Source organism: Gigantopelta aegis, chromosome 9 (assembly GCF_016097555.1).
Source record: "Gigantopelta aegis isolate Gae_Host chromosome 9, Gae_host_genome, whole genome shotgun sequence".
NCBI lineage: Eukaryota > Metazoa > Mollusca > Gastropoda > Neomphalida > Peltospiridae > Gigantopelta > Gigantopelta aegis.
Window position 1 is genome coordinate 18,189,052 of NC_054707.1, and position 17,306 is coordinate 18,206,357.

At 35.2% G+C, this 17,306-nt stretch overlaps 1 protein-coding gene across 1 annotated transcript in view; it reads left to right on the forward strand.

Annotated features, from left to right (window-relative positions):
- Positions 1–15,384, forward strand: part of LOC121381268 (116 kDa U5 small nuclear ribonucleoprotein component-like) — a 35,055-nt gene extending 19,671 nt beyond the window's left edge. Inside the window, exons 17-27 of the mRNA XM_041510509.1 lie at positions 874–1,067; positions 1,528–1,639; positions 2,657–2,797; positions 3,100–3,193; positions 4,092–4,182; positions 4,793–5,006; positions 5,607–5,694; positions 6,761–6,879; positions 11,155–11,249; positions 11,883–12,144; positions 14,900–15,384. Coding sequence (XP_041366443.1) covers positions 874–1,067; positions 1,528–1,639; positions 2,657–2,797; positions 3,100–3,193; positions 4,092–4,182; positions 4,793–5,006; positions 5,607–5,694; positions 6,761–6,879; positions 11,155–11,249; positions 11,883–12,144; positions 14,900–14,995 — 1,506 coding nt within the window. The 3' untranslated portion in view covers positions 14,996–15,384. The remainder of the gene's footprint in view (positions 1–873; positions 1,068–1,527; positions 1,640–2,656; positions 2,798–3,099; positions 3,194–4,091; positions 4,183–4,792; positions 5,007–5,606; positions 5,695–6,760; positions 6,880–11,154; positions 11,250–11,882; positions 12,145–14,899) is intronic.
- The last annotated feature ends 1,922 nt before the right edge of the window (positions 15,385–17,306 follow it).

Here is a 17,306-nt window from a genome sequence, read left to right on the forward strand (position 1 = left end):
CTGTTCTCTGTAGATCACTTCTTGTGCCATACAGCTTCTTCTGGAGAGTTGTTGTAGTGCATGTGAATTTGATCAGTGTGGTAGTATCTTAAATAGTTCCCCATGATCTAAGTTAGACGAGCAGTTAATCTCTCCCTGAATTGTTTTCATGGCAAAGTCTATACATACACGAGTAGAAGTATCAGTACAGTGAGAACAATTTTCACCTTGAAGTGTGTATATTGACTGTTGTTACAACGACATGTACACCATCAGGCTTTTTGACAGAAAATAATTTGAAGGTACATAATAAAAACAAAACACAACACGTGCCTCTATTAGATGGTTATGGGTTTGAAATATTTAAAAATTAACTCCATTTTATGTGCTGTAATAAATTGTAAACAGCAATTCTCTTACTATATTCCATCTAAGAATTTAAAAATCTATATATCCATTGATTTCCAAGATTTTAAAGTATATTACGGTAAAATAGTACCCTCTGGCAGAAACCCTGACCATCTTAACATAGCTTTTATGGAAACACAGTCTCATGCATTAGACTGAAATATATCTTCTGACACCAACGGTAGCCTATAAAGTTAAATACACATCACAAATGACCTCTTTGTAACTTTTGGAATGCCTTTAGCAGCACTAGCTTTGGATTATCGAAATATTTCACCAAATTATCTTTAAAAAATGCAAAAGGTTTAGTTATTTTCAAGCAAAATATTAATTATTCCACCACTTTTTTAAAATAAATTATAATAAAATTTGTCTGTTCTTAAAATTCGCAATTGGTGAATTTGGCGAGCGGCAGAGCTATTGCTGCTTTAGTTATATAACAAACATCATGACATAGTCCGTATTTGTGATGGTTGACAATTTCAGGGTCCTCTGATGATCCACACCACGAAGTTGTACCCGACATCGGACGTGACGAGTTTCCACGTGTTCGGTCGCGTGATCAGCGGCACGCTCTATTCGAACCAGGAGGTGAGGATTCTGGGAGAGAGCTACACGTTACAAGACGAGGAAGACTCCAGGTTCGGGCAGGTGGGCCGGCTGTGGATTGCAGAGGCAAGGTAAACAAACATCGTGTCTCACGCCAGTGTTTTAATAATGAGATTTGGTGAATGTAAATATTCACAGAATAGTCTCACACTGGTGTTTTAATAATGGGATTGGTATAAGTAAATATTCAGAGGATATAACAAGAAAAAAGAATGATTAGTATGTATTATTATTTGTGTTAGATCTACCAAGTGCTACATCTAGTAGTGATAAGACTTATTTATGTAACTCACATTTGAATTTGACCACGAATGTAATGTCTGTGCCAGATTGTTATTATGGTTGGTTAATGACACACTGATGAGAATAACAAATGATGGAAGTTTGTTTTAATAATATACTACAATTTGTTGCATTAATTATGTACACAAAATCTATTTTGAAAATAGGTTCCTCATTCAGATTCATGTCATACGGTTTGTTTTGTTTTTTAAACTAAATAATGATTTTAATTTCTGATTTGTTTTCTAGGTATAATGTTGAAATAAATCGAGTTCCAGCTGGAAATTGGGTTTTGATTGAGGGTATTGACCAGTCCATTGTTAAAACGTCAACCATTACAGATGCCTCGGGTCATGAGGAGGTAATACTTAGTTCCTATGTAAAATAGTTGCATAATATTCATATTCTGAGGTGAAATAACGTTACACTAATTTAGGTATTAAATACAGAATTAAAAAAAAAAAAATTTGGTGAAAAGCTAAAAATCTGTTTGAAAGACTCCAAACAAACAAGAAATTGGTCAAACTTGAGTGCATATTTGTTATTTATGAGTGGATCAGGTTATGTGACAGAAATAAGTTGCTGATAGATTTTCAGATGATTCACAATCGTTGTCTTGGTGTGGTGCACATATTCACATTGTAGGAAGATTTTTTCTTTGAAAGTCATTTACATCCAGTAATCTCGCCTGTAAATATACTGATGTTAGAAGGTGATGTCATTATTCTGTGAATTTTGTGAAGTTTTGGCCGACTTCTCTGTGTTTAATTAATACAAAATTATTTTAGCAATGATTTAAGGCTTTGTGAGTGTGATATGTTATATTTATCCTACAACTTGCCCATGATATCCATGTCATAAACCCATGTGATAATTTAGTGTATTAACCTGGTTAATAATGGTATGCAAATTTGCTGTGGATGGGTCATTTGTTTATAAGCCAACAAGACCTGTATACCTAAGCGTAACGTTTTCAAAGGTTTTATAAAAATGTGTGACGTCAAACTAATTTGTGCTATTACCGATACCATCATATTACCGATGGCAGCGACTTTAGTACTGTAATTTACTAAAAATTTAATTAAAATGTTATTTTAGAAGTGTTGTAGGAGAAATAGAATTCGCTACTCATGTTTTTTAATATGTAAAATATCAACCTCATCTAGTTAATGGGTATTTGTCGAGGCAGAGTCGATTAACATAGTCTCGGTTGATATTTTTCATATTAAAAAATACTTATGACGAATCCTCTATAACTTTAAATCTCATGAATCCAGATTTATTGATTTAAAAAAAAAATTGGATTAATTTGTTTTATTGTGTAGTAAATTATTTAGACAAGAATAGTTGTTTAATTATACTAATTTTTAAATTTCAGGTATATATTTTCCGACCTCTAAAATTTAACACAAGTTCTGTTGTGAAGATAGCAGTTGAGCCTGTGAACCCATCAGAACTGCCCAAAATGTTGGATGGGTTGAGAAAAGTTAACAAGAGTTATCCCCTAGTGATCACAAAGGTAAAGTGCTTTTTTCTCTGTGTCTCTGATAGAATATCCATTACCAATAAAAACTTTTTTTTAATTTGGGTGATTCCCAGAATTGTCATATATTTCTGATATGTACCCAGTATAAGTTTTGTTACAAACATTGTTTGTGGTTGTGTTTTTTCTGAATCTTTGTTGTTTGTTACAATCTTCATGGTTTTACCCTTTCAACAGACAATATTTTTCTTGTCATTTCATTTCTTTCATATTGAGTGCTAACAGCTTGTGTTTTTTTTTTTTTTAATGAAAGAATCTTTTTATCTTGTATGTGACAGGTTGAGGAGTCAGGTGAGCATATTGTTCTAGGAACAGGTGAACTTTATCTTGACTGTGTCATGCACGATCTCCGCAAGATGTATTCAGAAATAGGTAAAGATCATTTTCTTTCAGTTTAGTGTGATGTTGATAATAGTAGATTATGACCATAGAAGTTTTTTTTAGCTTAAGTACTATAATTCTTCCCATTGGAAATGCGTTTTAATTTGCCTATAGAATTTACTACACATTATTTATTTCTGAGCCAATTGTTTTGTAAATTGCACACAAAAATTGTATTTTTTCTAAAACACTTACTTTTCTTCTTACGTCAAACCAAACTGAAATTATTTACAAAAAACTTTTTTTTTATGAGGATGGGATGGATTATAGATATTTAAATATATATTTTACCTGGGTTCTACGTTGACTTGCTTAAATGTTGGATGAAAATTAGCTCGAGAGTTTTGCTTTAAAACAGAAGTACATGTATATATATTTTCAGACAAAATGGTTTCAACCTAATTAAAGGACATTCCTGAGTTTGCTGCATTGTTAGTTGTTTCCGACTAATAAAACATTTCTACGATTAAACTTACATATTAAATATATTTTCTGGTTTAGAATATCAGTGGCTGTATATTCAATGTGTTTCTGGTCGTCTTAATATTTGTAAGAAGCCCAAACTGGATTTTGTCTTCAAATAGTATAATTATTTTTGAAAATAAAATGAAATTTAACCTAGTACAAATATTAGAATGATCAGAAACACGTTTAATATACAGTCACTAATATTTTATGCAGAAAAATATATTTGATATGCAATTACAGTTGTTAAAAAGTCTCTGTTAGTTGATAACATCTTAAAAATTGTAGCAAACTCAGGAATGTCCCTTTAAGGCACATCATTCTTGTTAATGGTTACCATGTTAAAGTGTAATTATGGTTTGTTTTGATATTTATTAGTATTGGAGAGATTTTGTTTCCTGATTTACTTGTCGTATTATTTCAGACATTAAAGTGGCTGACCCAGTGGTTTCGTTTTGCGAGACTGTAGTCGAGACGTCATCTTTAAAATGTTTTGCTGAAACTCCTAACAAAAAGTAAGATATGACCTCTTGTAACTAGACCATTATATGGTGGGCCCATTCTCTGGTGGGTTTTTTTATGTTCACCCTTCACCACTTTTTTAAGAATTTATATTTCCAAATATCTGTTTCTAATACACATGAGAACTTATCTCAGGGCGTATATCAAAGGCCGTGGTATGTGCTATCCTGTCTGTGGGATGGTGCATATAAAAGGTAAGATATGACCTTTTGTAACTAGACCATAATATGGTGGACCCATTCTCTGATGTTCCATCCAGTGCCTTTCACCACTTGCTTAAGAATTTATATTTCCAAATATTTGTTTCTAATACACATGAGAACTTATCTCAGGGTGTATATCAAAGGCTATGGTATGTGCTATCCTGTCTGTGGGATGGTGCATATAAAAGATACCTTGCTACTAATGAAAAAATATAGTGGGTTTTCTCTCTTAATACAATGTCAGAATTACCAATTTTTTTACTTCTAATAGCTGATGATCATCAGTGTGCTCTAGTGGTGTCGTTAAACAAAACAAACTTTAATTTTTATTTCATGGCCTAATTCAATTAACCTTTTAAAATGACCAGTTTAACTTTACTAATGTATTTTCTGATTGTAGAAACAAGTTGACCATGATTGCGGAACCGCTGGAAAAAGGTCTGGCAGAGGACATTGAAAATGAGGTGGTGCAGATCACGTGGCCGAGAAAGAAACTGGGAGAATTCTTCCAGACCAAGTACGACTGGGATTTGCTGGCTGCTCGGTCCATCTGGGCGTTTGGACCTGATGCTACAGGACCCAATATTTTGGTAGACGACACTCTACCATCTGAGGTAAACACGGAAAAAGACAAAGATCCATTTTACTGTTATACACAGGCCATTTTGTTTGGAGACTTAGAGGAGTCCCAAGTCATTGAAACTTGTGAAGCCTGTGGCACAAAAAAAGCCTGTTTTTGTCTTAACTATATGCACAGAGTTTGAAACTCGCCCAAAAATATGGTGGCCCAAAAAATAATAATGCATATTAGCAAATTATGGCAAGTGAACTACAAGCAAGATTTTAAAGTAGAATACAAATATTAAAAGTGGCTCATGTGTTATAGCTCTAGAGAAGATAATATTTGGGCGACTAACGCCATTATTTTTTTAATATTTAAGTCACCCAAACAGGACATTGGTTGCATTTGGTGACCTGGCCACAGGCCGTTTCGAGCCCTGTATGCATTTACAGTGCTTAAACACCTTTATTTAAGAAACAAACAGGCTTCATAAATTCAGCCAATGATGTTTACAGTCTAGACTTTTTTGAGCCCAAGTCCGACTAAACATTTTACAATTGTCCTTGTTCGTTTCATATATGATATAATTAAATAGGTAATAAACAAGTGCCATTCATGCTAATATTTGATACAACTTTAACTATGTTTTCAGGTCGACAAAAGTTTACTGGGTGCTGTGAAAGACAGCATTGTTCAAGGTTTTCAGTGGGCCACGAGAGAGGGACCACTGTGCGATGAACGTAAGGGTTAAAACAATTAATAACTTACAGCCCAATGCTTCCAAAGGGAACCAATTAAATGACATGGCATAGTATTAAGTTGTATTTACACTGAGATTAGTTTTTTAAAATGTTATTAAAGTTTGTATGTATTTAAAACTGATTAACATGATTAACTTAGTTATATACCAATTCATTGGTTCCCTTGTGATGCAAATAGACTATAATATTGAATCAACATTTAGTTGCTTTCATATATATCTATCTTTATGAATAGATATTTACTGTACCTAATAGGTGATGTGTTTCTTTGCATTGATTTGTTTTTAAACATTTATGCATTCTTTGTATTTAACAAGTATAATTTGGTACTCTGAATAGAGGGATCAAATTCAAGACATGAAATTGGGCAGTGAGCATTCTCATGTGATATAGCAGGGTTCAAATTTGACTATGGCACTGATGGCAAGTGACGTGATTACCCTCCTTATTAGCAGTTGTACCCCAACAATCGAACATTGTTGATGACAGGAAAAATGTTGTGGAGCTATAACTGGTTTGCCATTGAACCCTTTCCATATATTTCATGTTATATATATGTAGACAGATAGATATATCTATCTATATATATATATATGTGTATGTGTGTGTCCCTGCTAAAAATAATAATAATTTGCTCAAGAATTGACAGTCATTTTCATCTCTATTTTTGATAACCAAACACACTTGCCACCAGTTTTATTATTAATCGAAGGGCAACTCTTGTGTACCATCAAAAAACTAAAATTCAGCCTCTGTAGGTGATCAAGTTTTATTGTGAGAATTGTTAAACTGTAACGATTTTAATTGCATTCTATACGTCGTGTAGTGAGACTACCCCTTTAATGGTATGTCATTAAAGAAGCAAATATTTTTAATTACAATATGTTTTCATTAAGAAGAAATACATGTATATTCATGTGATGGTTACTTGCCTGTACAAAACATTTTTGGTAAAATGTTTCCATAGGTTTAAAGTAGTAAATTGGGTTTTCATCTAATGCTCCATGTTTGGTGTGCAATCAAAACCCATTATTTTATTTTGCAGCTATCAGAAACGTGAAGTTCAAGATTTTGGATGCCATGATAGCGCAAGAACCTATTCATCGAGGAGGCGGACAGATCATTCCGACCGCCAGAAGAGTGGCATACTCAGCTTTCTTAATGGTAATTTGTCAGACACAGGTCTTCTAGAATTTTTTTAAAATCCACTAGCCATGGGATCAGTGATTTAAAAAATTTACTAGCCACAATTAAAAATTCACTAGCCCTACTCTACTTAAGTTAATACAATTTTACTAAATAATAGTAAATAATCAGATATGTCACCTAGCAAGGGAGATAGAGCTTAAAAAACACTAACATTGGGGGTTGTCGTGGGGTCAGGATATTCAAATTTACAAAATAGACTTAACTGCAACATTTGACAATGTATTTTTTTCACTAGCCGTTGGGCAAGGCAATAGTAGTTATTTGCTAGCCCAGCATTGAATACCCTAGTCATAGGAGTGGGGCTACCATAATCTAGGAGCCCTGCCTGAGACAGTTCTTGAAAAAATTGGGGAGAAGATAGGCTCATATAACAAGCAAGGAATTCATTAATAGTGATGGGTATTGTAATGAAAGTTTTGTATTTCGATACAGGAATCTGAATTTTGCAATATGTACCACGATATATTGCGAAAACCCATGCTCAATTATTAGAATTTATAACGTGCTCTAATTGCATGTGTATTTGGTATAACTTAATAAAATGATGCACCAGTCAATCATGATTCATTCCGAACAAGTGAAGCTATTGTTTCTTTTCTTAAACTGAAAATGTTTGTTGGAAAATATAATATGTGTGCAGCTAACACACATACAAAATATATAAGCGCAGTATACTGGTATGCTAAAAATATAGCTTGATACATATTGTTCAAAATATATATTGTATACCAGTCTTCTTCTTCTTCTTCTTCTTCTTTTCGTTCCTTCTTGTAGGGTGTACACTACCAAATCAAATCCCATAGACGACAATAGTAACATATACGGCTAAAACTCCTACCTGCAACGTATCAACCGACATAAACGCCACGGATATAAATACTACCACCCCTTACACTTAAAGTGAATCAGAAAAAAATGGGGGTCAAGCTGCTCGTTTCTGAGATAACGGGTAGCGTCTATGACTACCCTAGTTTCGCACAAAATTTGAGTACTTTTTTTTACAGGTACCCCATACATGTTTCAAGCACAAGGCTACTTGACACATTGGTACTAGATGAAATAAAATTGCACATTTATTTTACCCAGATGAAACTATTATTTTTTACAACCAACACACTCACATTTATAACCAATCACAGGACTTGTGGTGTTCACTTCTCTATCAAAAGTTCGGTGCACCTCGAACTTTGACCCAGCCGGAAGTTATTTGGTATTGTACTACCTATACTGATAACATACATTTTTCAAAAAGTGTCCAGCTATGTGTCTTTATGACAACGAGGATCTGGTGTATTCTGACATAAACTGACAACCTCACTGAAACTGTTATTTCTACAGTGCAACCTAATATAATGTACCCCTCAAAAAGCATATATATTGCATATAGTTTTGTATAAATGCAATATGTCATATTAAACAACAAAATGTTTTAAAATAAAACTCCTGAAGATATTTACTTTCAGTTGGGTGTGTGTACTCAGTTATATATGTAGAGACAACAAAGATAGTCAGAGTACCTCTACCCCTTTAAAAAATTCCATTAAAACACATGCACTTGATTGACCCCTAGATTATGAAGACCTTAACAGGCACATCAAAGAAATATCAGTATTAAAAAAATACACTGTCTGAGGAAGGAAACACAAACATGACTGTACCTGTATGAAGTAATGACTTAATGTCCTGAACATTAGTGTTGGGAGGAAATCCTGTATGCTGGGTGTGGGTGTCTTTAAGTTACCAGGTGTGGGAATTTCAAATCCATCGGCCATGCTGATTTTCATAATGAACCATCAAAACCAATGGCAGCCACCAATATTCCTGACTATATTTTATTTATAGCCTACTGTAGTTGGAGGTTTTAATAGTTGTGATATCTGGAATAATCATGCAGCTTTAACACATTTATTTTTGATTAATTACCGAAAAAAACTATTTTTAAATGACAAAATTACCCGAACATCTATTTTCTTGCATTATTTTCTAATCCGGATGAATACAATATGTACATTAGATGTATTCCTACAATCTGTAATCCAGCATTTTATTTAGCTAGTAACATTAGGTAATACAGCTTTAACAATAAAATAAATTATCAACTTAATCCAAGGCAGATAATCAAATCTGAAAAAATTGGTTCTGAATCTAGTATAAACTCAAAATGCTTTTCATGAGAGCTAACTAAGTGATTATTAAGAAAAAAAAAATGATCTGGAGATCTAAGTATATGTTTAACAACCTTATTGTTATGTACAAATAAGAACAGAAGGCACAATAGTGACAACAAATTTAATTATGTTTTTGGTAAAGTTTTTTTCTTCAAATTTACTTTAAATTTTGCATAAACTACAAATTTGTCTAAAATATAACTTAGCACCCTATAAATATGTCAAAATGACAATAAAAATCAACTTCTTTACAAATTAGAGTTTTCAGAATTTCATACATAAAAAATTAACAATGTTAATGGAAACTAAAGACATTAACCCACTATTGGCACATGCTATTTTTAATATAAAAATAAATTGCTATTAAAATCTTAGTTCAGGTTGCCTATATATAATACCATATTTAAGAGCAGTTGTATATGGCAAGTCAAATACCATGTAAAAAGAAATTATTGAAATCTTTACAGTATGAATTATAGGCCAAAACCAACTTTTCTTCAGTGCTAACTTTGATTCAAACTCCATTCAGAGCCATGTACAGAGATTATTGTCAAGGTCAAGGTCATTGTGAACTTGCATGATCGAGTGATGGCTAATTAATCAACCAGTATAGTTTAATTAAATAAAATGACAAAATCATAATATTTTTTATTATGCACTGAATATGTGCTATAGGGTGTACACTACCAAATCAAATCCCATAGACGACAATAGTAACATATACGGCTAAAACTCCTACCTGCAACGTATCAACCGACATAAACGCCACGGATATAATACTACCACCCCTTACACTTAAAGTGAATCAGAAAAAAATGGGGGTCAAGCTGCTCGTTTCTGAGATAACGGGTAGCGTCTATGACTACCCTAGTTTCGCACAAAATTTGAGTACTTTTTTTTACAGGTACCCCATACATGTTTCAAGCACAAGGCTACTTGACACATTGGTACTAGATGAAATAAAATTGCACATTTATTTTACCCAGATGAAACTATTATTTTTTACAACCAACACACTCACATTTATAACCAATCACAGGACTTGTGGTGTTCACTTCTCTATCAAAAGTTCGGTGCACCTCGAACTTTGACCCAGCCGGAAGTTATTTGGTATTGTACTACCTGTAACAGGGCTTCTAGAATTTTATAAAAATCCACTAACCATGGGCTCAGTGATTTTAAAAATGTACTAGCCATGATGAAAAAAGTACTAGCCCTACTTTAAATAAATACAATTTTACTAATAGTAATAATCAGATATGTCACCTAAAGAGGGAGATTGAGCTTACAAATCCTTAGATTGGGGTGGAAAGAGAAGGCAAGATATTCATATTTACAAAATATGTAATTGCAGCATTGGACAAGGTTTTTTTTTTTTTCACTAGCCGTCGGGCTAGTTATAGTAATTATTTACTAGCCCAACACTAAATATCACTAGCCATGGGAGTGTGGCTACCATAATCTAGAAGCCCTGTTGTAATGTATCACAGGGAGATGTTTGCTGCCAGGATGAATCTCACAGTGACATGGAGGGATTCCTGGTCTCCATCAAGTTTTTCTTTATATACAGCACATCTCTATTGATAAACCACAGATGGGAGTTGAAAACAGCTTCCACTTTCTTCTTCTATATTTTCCTTTGTTTGTTTACAATATTTCAATTCGTTTTTCTTTTCAAATCATATTGTTACAAGTTTGTAAGAGAAGAAACTTTAATTTTCACTGATCACAATGGCTTTCATTTCTTTTGATCCTAGACTGACAGTGTTGATGACACTTTATGAAGACGAAAAGTTAATTGCAACAATATTTACGATTGGACGGTCATGTTAACATACATTGAAACATTATCTATGACTGGATGGTATATTAACATACATTGAAACATTATCTATGACTGGATGGTCATGTTAACATACATTGAAACATTATCTATGACTGGATGGTCATGTTAACATGAATTGAAACATTATCTATGACTGGATGGTCATGTTAACATACATTGAAACAATATTTATGACTGGATGGTCATTTTTTTTGGTCATGGATGGTCATGTTTCAGGCAACTCCTCGAATGATGGAACCGTACAACTTTGTCGAGGTCATGGCTCCAGCTGATTGTGTGTCTGCTGTTTATACGGTCCTAGCCAAAAGGAGGTAGGTTCTTTATGAACAGTTCTATTTGTTTTACACTGTATAGGTTTTATATTCTATATGTTGTTTATTGTTTTGACCTCAGGTCAAGTGTTTGAAATTTGCAGTCATACTTGGCAAAAGAAAGAAAAGCTAGGTATTAACCATAAACTGATGATTAGTTTTTGTCAGAATTATATGCCTTTTTCACCAGTTTACTGTGAAACAAAGAAAGAAAAGAAAAGAAGTAAAGTTGCAGACTGTGAAAAAGGACATAGAGTTTGGTTAATCTACAAACCTGTAACACATTAGGATAAGGTTACAATAGAGTGAAACAAGCGTTGGTATGTTGAAACGGGGAAATATTCTAAAAAAATAGACTTGAACTAGTCTACATAACTGTTGCTTCTCAGACGTACATACATTTTTTTTAAAATATGAAAAATTAATTTCATTGTTATTAAAAACACCAGCATGGCCAGAATAACTTGGGATGTATGGAAATGAATAATCTAAACAAAATCTTAACTAATATCTGATTTTAATTATCTTAAAAGGCTGTAATAGTGAAAAAACATGCCATAATGTTTAAAAACTAGAGTCCATCACTTCAATGAGCAAAATTATGAAATTAATTATACATTTTGTTTTACGCAGAGGTCATGTTACCCAAGATGCACCCGTCCCAGGCTCGCCACTGTACACAATCAAGGCTTTCCTTCCAGCCATTGACTCGTTTGGTTTCGAGACCGACCTGAGGACGCACACACAGGGTCAGGCGTTCTGTCTCTCCGTTTTCCACCACTGGCAGATCGTGCCTGGTGACCCTCTCGATAAAAGCATCATTATCCGCCCCCTCGAACCACAGCCTGCCACACACCTGGCCAGGGAGTTTATGATCAAAACACGGAGGAGAAAGGTATGTAATGACTATACAGGGCCATTCCTAACCTAACTATCGTCCTATTTGGGCTATTTCTCATTCAAGTCAAATCACGACTGGTACATCATATTTGATGTTTTAGTCTTACTTTATGGATATTGTATAACTTTTAGGAAAGTTGCTGCACTTTATGTTGTGTATAATCATGTACGTTATAAAAAATATGTCATACTTGCATGTTATATTGATATATGGGACTGCTCCCTATTTTTGTAAACGTGTATCAAAGACCAATGTTTTCAGGTTTTAATTTCTAAAAAATACAAACTATTAACCAAAACATATTGTACATAAAGATGTATGCTTACTTCAAACTGATCTTCATGTGAAGAAGAAGATGCCATCTTTTCAGATTCTTCAAAACAAACCGCACAAACAGCATGTCAACTTTTACTTCAGCGTTTACATGTGACGTCAAACTTTGAGCCGCGTTTACTCAGTTTCTGACGTCCTGGTTTTAGCATGTGATGTCTCATATGTAAAAATTACCAAATGTTTCATATCCAATAGCCGATGATTAATAAATCAATGTGCTCTAGTGGTGTTGTTAAACAAAACAAACTTTAACGTTCCCAGCCTCTTGAACATTGTAAGAAGTATAAAGAAAGTGTTTGGGAAATAACCAAAAACACACTGTTTTTGTGTACAATTTAAAAAACAATACATGTAGGTTGAGAATGAATGAATGAATGAATGAATGTTTAACGACACCCCAGCACGAAAAAACCATCGGCTATTGGGTGTCAAACTATGGTAAGTCAAAACATGAAGTGATGATCAACATCATTGAAAAAATTCAAGATTTATGTTGAGAAAGACATACAATTACAGTATCTATCATGGTAAGAAAACCACATTCATTGTTGGGAAGTAAATATAGAGAAGTAATAATAAAAACAAATTGGGGCATACCAGTATAGGTTCTTTTCCCAGCTAAACAAAAATGACACTTTTAAACGGGCGACACGTAGCTCAGTGGTAAAGCACTCGCTTGATGCGCGGTCGGGTTGGGATCGATCCCCGTCAATGGGTCCATTGGGCTATTTCTCGCTCCAGCCAGTGCACCACGACTGGTACATCAAAGGCCGTGGTATGTGATATCCTGTCTATGGGATGGTACATATAAAAGATCCCTTGCTGCTAATCGAAAAAGAGTAGCCCATGAAGTGGCGACAGTGGGTTTTCTCCAATATCTGTGTGGTCCTTAACCATATGTCTGACGCCATATAACCATAAATAAAATGTGTTGAGTGCGTCATTAAATAAAACATTTCCTTCCTTCCTTTTAAACTAAAATGCATTTTTACCCTGGTTTAGGGGTAGGGGGTTGCTGAACTTAACTAAGTAACATGTAGTCCTGTAATACCTGTAAAACTTACTTACACAGATCGATCCCCATCGGTGGACCTGTTGGGCTATTTCTCGTTCCAGCCAGTGCTCCACAACTGGTGTAACAAAGGCCGTGGTATGTACTATCCTGTTTGTGGGATGGTGCATATAAAAGATCCCCTGCTGCTAATCGAAAAGAGTAACCCACGACGTGGCAACAGCGGGTTTTCTCTCTCAATATCTGCGTGGTCCTTACCATATGTCGAACACCATATAGCCGTAAATAAAATATGTTGAGTGCGTCGTTAAATAAAATAATAATAATAATTACACAGTAGGTTTTTATTGCATTTATGAAAAATAATTAAATATTCTCAGCTAGGATTTGTTATAGCTTAGTTCGTAGCTGTATTTGTAATTTTGTTTGATCTAAACTGTTGTTTAAATCATAAAGTTTAAGACCACGCCACAATGTTAACGCATCATAACAGAAGAAGCTTGGGTTTTTTCTTTTACCATAGTTAAACTTAAAGAAATGCAGTGACTATCTACTAGTTCTTAACTAATGTTGTTGACCGGCCTCGGTGGCCTCGTGGCAGGCCATCGGTCTACAGGCTGGTAGGTACTGGGTTCGGATCCCAGTCGAGGCATGGGATTTTTAATCCAGATAACGACTCCAAACCCTAAGTGAGTGCTCCGCAAGGCTCAATGGGTAGGTGTAAACCACTTGCACCGACCAGTGATCCATAACTGGTTCAACAAAGGCCATGGTTTGTGCTATCCTGTCTGTGGGAAGCGCAAATAAAAGATACCTTGCTGCTAATCGGAAGAGTAGCCCATGTAGTGGCGACAGCGGGTTTCCTCTCAAAATCTGTGTGGTCCTTAACCATATGTCTGATGCCATATAACCGTAAATAAAATGTGTTGAGTGTGTCGTTAAATAAAACACTTCTTTCTTTCTTTCTAATGTTGTTGAGTTGAGGACAGTATGCGATTTCTGGCTTGAGGAGAGTCCTCTGGCTTGGCTAAGAGAGCACTCGCAAAAGCTATATAGGACTCTCTAGCTTGGCTAACATATGAGCCCGCATGGCTCGTAAAAATATTATTGGCTAACATATGAGCCCGCATAAAAATTATTTGTACAAATTACGTTGATTCTTTGAAATGACACAGTCAACATATATCTCAAAATCCTGAGAAACTACAGTCTTGAATAGCGATCTTTTCCATGGTTCAACTGGAGACGCACAGCAGGGCTCGCTGGGTTTGTGGCGGGCTCTAAAGATTTTCAAACAGGGAGACCTTATGTCACTTAAATGTTTTAAACCAAAATCGCACACTGGAGTATATAAACCTTTTCTTTAATGCTTACTGTTTTTAATATTTTTTTATATATTTGCAGGGCCTGAGTGAGGATGTCAGTATCAACAAGTTCTTCGACGATCCTATGTTGTTGGAGTTGGCCAAACAAGACGTCATGCTTAACTACCCTATGTAATGGTCAGTGTGGAATATTAATGGAAGAAAATAACACTTTAAAACTCATGTGGTGCAGACAGAAAAAAAAAAAAAAAAGACATTTCCAATGTGATGATGTGATGTCAGTGGTGCATTGCCCATCATGAGATGACAATGTACAGTGTTACAATTCAAACCGGACCCTGGTTGTATGTTTCCATTACAAGTTGTGCCGGATTCATCTTCACTATTAACATGCCATTGGAAGGCTGTAATTTTCAACTGTGTAAATATTCATCTTGTTACAACACAATTGAAGCATTGGGCTGGACGTTTTAATTGTGTAAACTGTATATTCATACATGAATTATATTGTTATTTGCCAGGCCCATATGTAAATCACCATCAAATATTAAACATTAAAATGGATGTACATGATGTGGGTTTTTATTATAGTATGGCATTGTCTGTCCCGTCCGTCTGTCCATCCATAAACATTTCCTTTCAGGGACATATCTGTCTTATCAATTCATATAGAATCATCAAAACCTGTATCTTAACTAGATGACTGAAAACTAGTGCGGTGGCTTAGGGGAATGAGCGTGACATGCTGGCCCAAAGCACCAAATATGACACAGTTATAGTTTAGGACAACACAATTTTAAAAAAAAATAAAAAATTAAGAGAGGGATACCTGATTTTAGAGGTCACGGTCAAAGGTCAAATTTAGACAATATCCAGAAAAGGTGTTTTAAAGTACTACATTAGCCATTTATCTACCTTACAAGATGTACAAAATATTTAAGGGGCAGCTTCCCCAATTTAAAGGTCAAACTAAAATAGTATTAAAGAAATTGAGAAAACCACCACTAAATTTCTAATAATTAAACTTATACTTTGATTGCCAAACCTTCCATAGTTTTTTGTGTTTTTTGCATGTTTCTTATTGATAAAGGTGCTTATTGATGAACCGGAGAATACAAACCTGGCACCCTTGAACATTTTGAAATATTCAAAACATAACTAACAACATGACAGATATGTTGTCACCTATGACAAACTTGATGTCAGTGGCCAGCTTTGACAAACTGTTGATGTCTATGACCAGGGTGTGCACTTTACGGTCGCCGGAATAGCGTCGGGCAAGTCAAAACCTTATCACGTGTCGCCCGCCTGGCGACCGAAAATTTCGGCATATTGTATTATGTATAAAAATGCAAATAACTAATGTTTGTAAGAGATAGGAAAGTTATTTTTTATTTATTGTTTTCAAATGGTTTCCTATTAATACCTGCACAACCAAACCCATATAGGACATAATAGCGACCACTTCCCCAGTATATCGAACAGTATTAAACTGTCCCTCACATGTTGCAACAGGAATGAAATTAACACGTCGATCAAAATGTGTTATAGTCTGTTCCAATAAAGTACACAACTCACCTGCTTAAACCCCCTTTACACAGGGTGGAGATATGAAAAAATGGCTAGTTCTTTCAATCAGTGTCCAACGATCACGAAGATCTCTCAATGACCTCTCAATGATCTTCCAGTGATCTCCACGGTCGCCACGGTCTCCTCAAAGTTTTGACTCCGTCCAAAACAATCTCTCAAGCCCCCTTTACACACACGGAGATCGTTAGGTGACCATTGAAAGATAAAAAATTGGCCCGATCTCTCAATAATCTCCTAAAGCCTCGAACAAGCCGTTTCTGTGTAAATGTTTGGGAGATCCTTGCGCGCTCGTGTGATCAAAAATGCAATTTTCGGAGACTAAGCCTCCTGCAGCGACCACCTTCGGGTGGAAATATTTGGCGTTCATTGAAAGATGGCTGAGAGATCATTGGGAGATCGATGAGATCGTCGAGAGATTGTTGAGCATTCACTGAGATCGTTGAGAGATCGCTTCCCTTGGAGATCGTTGAGAGATTGTTTTGGACCGAGTCAAAACTTTGAGGAAACCGTGGCGACCGTGGAGATCACTGGAAGATCATTGCGAGATCTTGGTGATCGCTGGACGCTCGTTGAGAGATCTGGCCATTTTTTTCATATCTCAACGATCTCCACCTTGTGTAAAGGGGGTTTCAACGATCTCCAAGGGAAGCGATCTCTTAACGAACTCTCAACAATCTCTCAACGATCTCAATGAATGCTCAACAATCTCTCAACGATCTCATCGATCTCCCAATGATCTCTCAGCGATCTTTCAATAAATGCCAAATATTTCCACCCGAAAATTGCATTTTTGATCACACAACGAGCGCACATGGATCTCCCAAACATTTACACAGAAACGGCTTGTTCGAGGCTTTAGGAGATCGTTGAGAGATCGGGCCAATTTTTTATCTTTC